Source organism: Plasmopara halstedii (assembly GCF_900000015.1).
Source record: "Plasmopara halstedii genome assembly, contig: Scaffold_1343, whole genome shotgun sequence".
Lineage (NCBI taxonomy): Eukaryota > Oomycota > Peronosporomycetes > Peronosporales > Peronosporaceae > Plasmopara > Plasmopara halstedii.
Window position 1 is genome coordinate 531129 of NW_020188258.1, and position 5318 is coordinate 536446.

Consider the following 5318-nt stretch of genomic DNA (forward strand, 5'->3'; position numbering starts at 1 on the left):
TTCCATCCTCACAAATAATCAGTCTAAACGACTCAGGTGTAGATTGACAACAAGAGCTAACAAGTGCAGCGGGGCTGCCGTAACTATGCGATTGAGGAAGCGTAATTTAGGTCACCGACCTTTCGTTCTATTCTCAGAACAAGTACGAGTCAGCGGATCGCAATCCGATTACTTCAAGAGTAATTATTGCCTTATCCAAGGCTAATTAGCTTTTCCGTTTAAGTCCAGAACTGATTTTTATGTATTTATTATTTTTGTTTTGAAAGTTTAGATTCTTCTAAATATGCTAAACATATAGTAAAATCTAAATACATGCAGAATACTGGCTACTTAGCCCCGTACCGTATTCTTGTTTGGATTAAGTCATACCATGCACATCTCGTGTGACACACACCCCTGCTACCAGGGTACGTGTAACCCCCATTACATCAACCCCAGTGAGATGTTAACAACATGGAAATTAGTTCCTGACTTTCAATGACCTCGCGCAAATCGAATTTCCTTTGGTCAATCACTGCACCAAATGTCCCATTTTTTACAATGTGCCGCTCGTTTTTATTTGGGCGTGTTCGCACCGAGGATGTACTGTCGTGTATCTAACTAGATGGGTCATAAGTCCCTGTTTCAAGTGCGGTCTCTCGATCGGCGGGCTTACGCAATTCCTCGTTGACGATACCAAGTGTTTTTCAGTGAAAACGATCCCACTTAGACCGAGCTCCGGCCCAAAACTTCGCCCCATTCACCGATACACGGTGAGCCGTTCTACAAGTAGAAGACATCCAGTTTTCTTAGCCTCTCTGCTTCACGAGTCGTGGAGTATGTGCCCTTCTCCGTCAGCAGAAAGTGTTTTGATGCCGTGCTGAAGATGTTTAGCTCGTGACCGAATACTAGGAACTGTCTTTCAATGCCTATCTTGATCTGTTCAAAGCACAAGAGTTTCTAAAGTTCCGCCAAGTGGAAGGCTGAAGGCTGACACGTATAGGTGTGTGGGCCTTTCGCTCACACCAAGAGCAAAAAAGCGGGAGGGAGTTGGCTCATTAGCGCTTACTGAACCAACGAATGATGCTACCATCTACTCTTGGGACAGCATCGGCTTGAGAAACCCGCATCTCTCATGGGGAATGTGCTTTGTGTTTCAAAAGCTGGCAAAGCGTCGCAAATTTTGAGCTCATTGCGTGTACTAGGTGAGAAAAACCACGCCCTTCTCGTCTTACGACTGCATATACCAGCTTTAACAAAGTAAACGTCCGCCTAGATCGTCTTTTGTATTTAAAGTGTAAAGCACGACGCGAAGCTATAGAAGGTACAGATCAACGGCCTTATTTATCATCATGTCAGAGACCTCTCAAAAGTGGAAAGTGCGACATGTTAGGCGGTCCTACCTTGCTTTTATGGGAGCTAAAGACCGAGGGTGCACCACATTGGAAACGGCAACAGAACCGGGGAAGAACTTCAATTTCCAAGATGTTGTAGCACATCCAATTTCTGTGAAGAAGGACAAGGCGTGCATCTGGCAAGATGATTCCACACTCGGATTTGCTCTTTTAGCATCGCCATCAGCCTACCCGGATAATGAGACCAAAACACGGTTCGCAGATGTGTCGCTGCTTCAAGCACAGCAACAGAGGATGGAAAAGATGCTGCTTTGTTTGCAATATATCTGTTCACATTAGACTGGCTCTAAGGGCAGGATATGTATGGCTACAGTACACCCCCTTATGCCACTAAATTTGAAAACATTTTCTTTGGGAATTTCGGAAGACAACTTAACGCCTATTGTGTACGACCAAGAACGATCCAGTTCAGCGCGGTCGTAATATGTTGTATTGATCACAGACGCTATATAAAACAGTAGTTAGGTTGCATTAGTAAAACTTCTCCCGGATCATATTAGTGTATGATTCGCCTGCCTCCCGCATTGGCGTGTTTTTTCTGCTTAAGTGGCTCCAGCTATAACGTCACGCACCCTATGTATGATGCTCATTTTTATGAGATAAAATTAGTTGATTTCGCGACAAAGTGTAACCAGGTTTAAGCTGAATTTGATCGTCGGTTCTGCTCTCATTTAGCCCGAGCTCCTTTGGCAGTTTCAATGCACCCCGGTGGGACTAACAACACGTAGGACTACCCGAATCAGTCAATTCACGAGTAAAAAACCGTCTCAACGCTTACCTGTGGGGCTTTGGTGCTCCGCATGATGCATCCATCACATGATATCGCTGATTCAGATGTACTGTCAAATCGTGACAAGGACGCACAATCTTTCTAATTTTTTCAGGCTCGGCCCGTCCGCCCAAGACATACAGTATTCCTTTAACTCCACCAGCCCTAGCACAAAATACATAGCTCTTCGCCGGCCCACCGAAAATAGGCTATGGGGGCCCCTGCCTACCGTCTCCCTTTCCCGTTTCAGCACATATGTACTTTGAAGACAGCAATACACAACCGCGCTTTTTGGCTTATTCTAAGACCACAGCGCACTGCCGCTTCTGCTTTCCGAGATCAGATCGAGACACTTAACAATCTTATTTATTTTGAATAGCCATCGCAGCTTCGACCTCGACCCAAAAACGCTTTTACTTTCTGTCGGAGGCAAGTTTTGACTCACCTCATCTGCGCACCATTTTAACTTCTTGTTGACCCAAAACTTGTCGCGTTCCAGCCACGCCAAATCTAAATAGGGTCGGAAAAGGGCAACGTTACCGGCCGTTATACTTCTCAAAATTCACTTGATGGATCAACACAACCTTAGACACTTTTACCAATGTTCCTGTCGTATACACACGAATATCGTATCCGTATGCAGCACCTCTAATGTCTCCGCGTACTGTCTACTTTTTGGTCCGTCGCGCCGTGCGTAAATGCACGACTCTCTTGATCCAATCAGAATTTTTGACGGTTTCACAGAGCCTGGGACTTAAATTACGACAGCTAATTACCTCGGCTGTGAGGCTTGTCTCTTCATCTCTTTTACGTATGGTCAATTCTTTTTTGACTGGGTCCATTTGACTACGACCTCCACATAATTTTAGAAAATAATAAACTACCCTGCACCTACTCCTCTCGACCTTTTCTTTTTAAAAGAGTCGCCATACACCCTTGTGTGGCAGCTTAACTCTTCGTGCCTCCCCGCCAAACGCGAAGAGGGTGCGCGAAGCACATATATTCTAAGCTACCGGAGGTGAAGCAAATGCGATTACAGAGGTGAGCCAATCAGCTAAAATAAGTCACAAATTTTTATATCGTGGCTAAGGTTTATCGACTTTGGCGCGCCCGCAGTGCTTTCACTCCCAGCACCTCGATATACCGCTGCGGCACAGAAGGTGCACTTTGCACCAAACGTGATGCTAACAGATTTCTTGAGAGTGATAGGGGTGTAATGAAAATTCTTGGTCCGCGCCACATCTGCTTATTTACACTCAATGAGGATGATACACGAAAGCATATCCTGAAAGAACCATACGTCATTGCAACGATGGAATTTTTCCTCTAGACATAGTAATCAATTATCACCGCACCTGACCGGTGCACAAGAGCATCAGACGCAATCGATACGCCTTACTTCGCGGCTCAAACTCCGGCGAAATTTGTCGCTTCGGACCACCCACATCTTGAACGTCTAGCTGTCAGAGTCAGTGCGTGGTAGTACCCATTATTGCGCGAAGTCGCTTAAAATTAGGGCCATAAGCGCGAGGTACTGTTGCTACGATCGAAGAATATGACCACCGCAATATCAAAGCCCCTCTGTTGACTATTGTGATGTAGAACGCAATATGTGAAGTAAATGTACTTTTATTTCTTAGTTGCAATGCAACATGCTACCTCTGAGCCGCTCACTCTCTTATGTATAAGGCTCACTCTTCTAGATTTTAATGTTTCTTAGCCTAACGGCTACCGTCGTAACGTCTGCAATCATTAACCATAACGCGCCCGCAATCACCGACAGTAACTTTAGTCGTGATTTTGTGATGTCATACATCTGTTCAGTATGTATTCTGTGGTGTAATTACCGCTAATGCGGTGCGTACTTGGATCCGATACCACTCGCTTGTAGCTGGAACGTGAGTCGCTTCGTACAGTAGAGCCTTCACAAGATAAAAGCAAGCTGGTCCACCGTCTACATGTACTTGACAATAATGATATCCCCGGGGTCACATATCTTATGAAAAAGGTGTTGGATATCGACGTACCAGGTTCTGGCGCTGTATCCCACAGCATTTCTTATACACAAAGGCTTAGAGCCATACCTCTGCCTCCGTCAAGCGTAGCGCTTCCGTACGAAATTTATTTCTAAAGATCATTGATGCGCCTCGATTATCTTCATCGCTCCGGGTAGTGAGCGTCTGTCGTCAAATTTGTTTCCCACTCCGCCTTTGTGTAAGCAGAATTTCGCACTTTGCTGGCCCGTCCGTCATACGTGATCCTGTAGTGCCTTATCACCTAGTAGTTCTTTGCTGTCTAACGACTTATGATCACGGCCTTTCAGTTTTACTGACCTGGATTCACCAAAAACAAGATAATTGTATTACGCTATTTCAGGACATGAACACGCCCTATTGCGCAGCAAACACCCAATCAGGGAATGTGTGGCTTCAACTGCAATTCTGCCTTGTCGCCGTCTATTATTAGTGGTATCACGGGTAGCTATACACCATGTTCAAGACGGAACACAAGCTCTTCCGATCGACTTGTTCAACCTGGCTTCACGTTAAACACTAGCCTATATCTTGGGATGAAGCGTGGTAAGGCGCCATGCTGTTGTCGGACATAGAGGATATGGCAGTTGGAGCAGTGGGACTTTCCATCTGGTTTTGGTCTTAGTCTCGATGTTTGGGGCTGATTCTTGTCGCCTTCGATGGATTTGTCTGTAACAAGTTGGTTATGACTGCTAATCTTCATATTCGTGATAGTCTCATCCGTGGTCACGTAAATGATCGCCCATGCTGTGATGAATTTGTGGTGTATTTGCCGCCCACATCGCGCTTATCGAGCTGTATGGACCGTCTCACCTTGGCCAATCGATAGTTTTTGTAAAAAAACGCGATACCTAAAGTATTTTCTGCATATTCACCAACATGAATGTATAATTGAAATTCAAGAACGAGTAGACGTCCTAGCTTCAGCTTGTTCCTGAAGCCCAGCCCAGACGGTGTGATATTTGAGCTCGCCGTATTCCTCAAGCGTCGATGAGTAGAAGATCTGCTCTTGTAGGGCAGCATACTCTGCGCAATTTTTTCGCTCCGCCGATGAGTCTTATTGCAGATTGTACATCGCGGTGCGCTGATGCATGATGTCGTTCCTTGCACAGATTTGGCCAT

At 45.4% G+C, this 5318-nt stretch overlaps 2 protein-coding genes across 2 annotated transcripts; one reads left to right on the forward strand and one right to left on the reverse strand.

Moving 5' to 3' along the window:
• Window positions 1-1331: 1331 nt before the first annotated feature.
• On the forward strand, window positions 1332-1673 carry PHALS_01125 (uncharacterized protein; the record flags this gene model as incomplete). Its single annotated transcript, XM_024730929.1, has 1 exon — window positions 1332-1673. One exon carries the CDS (start codon window positions 1332-1334, stop codon window positions 1671-1673), a length of 342 nt encoding a protein of 113 aa, XP_024581157.1.
• Window positions 1674-4922: 3249 nt separating this feature from the next.
• PHALS_01126 (uncharacterized protein) lies at window positions 4923-5318 on the reverse strand (the record flags this gene model as incomplete). The annotated part of the gene is made up of 1 exon (XM_024730930.1): window positions 4923-5318. One exon carries the CDS (start codon window positions 5316-5318, stop codon window positions 4923-4925), a length of 396 nt encoding a protein of 131 aa, XP_024581158.1.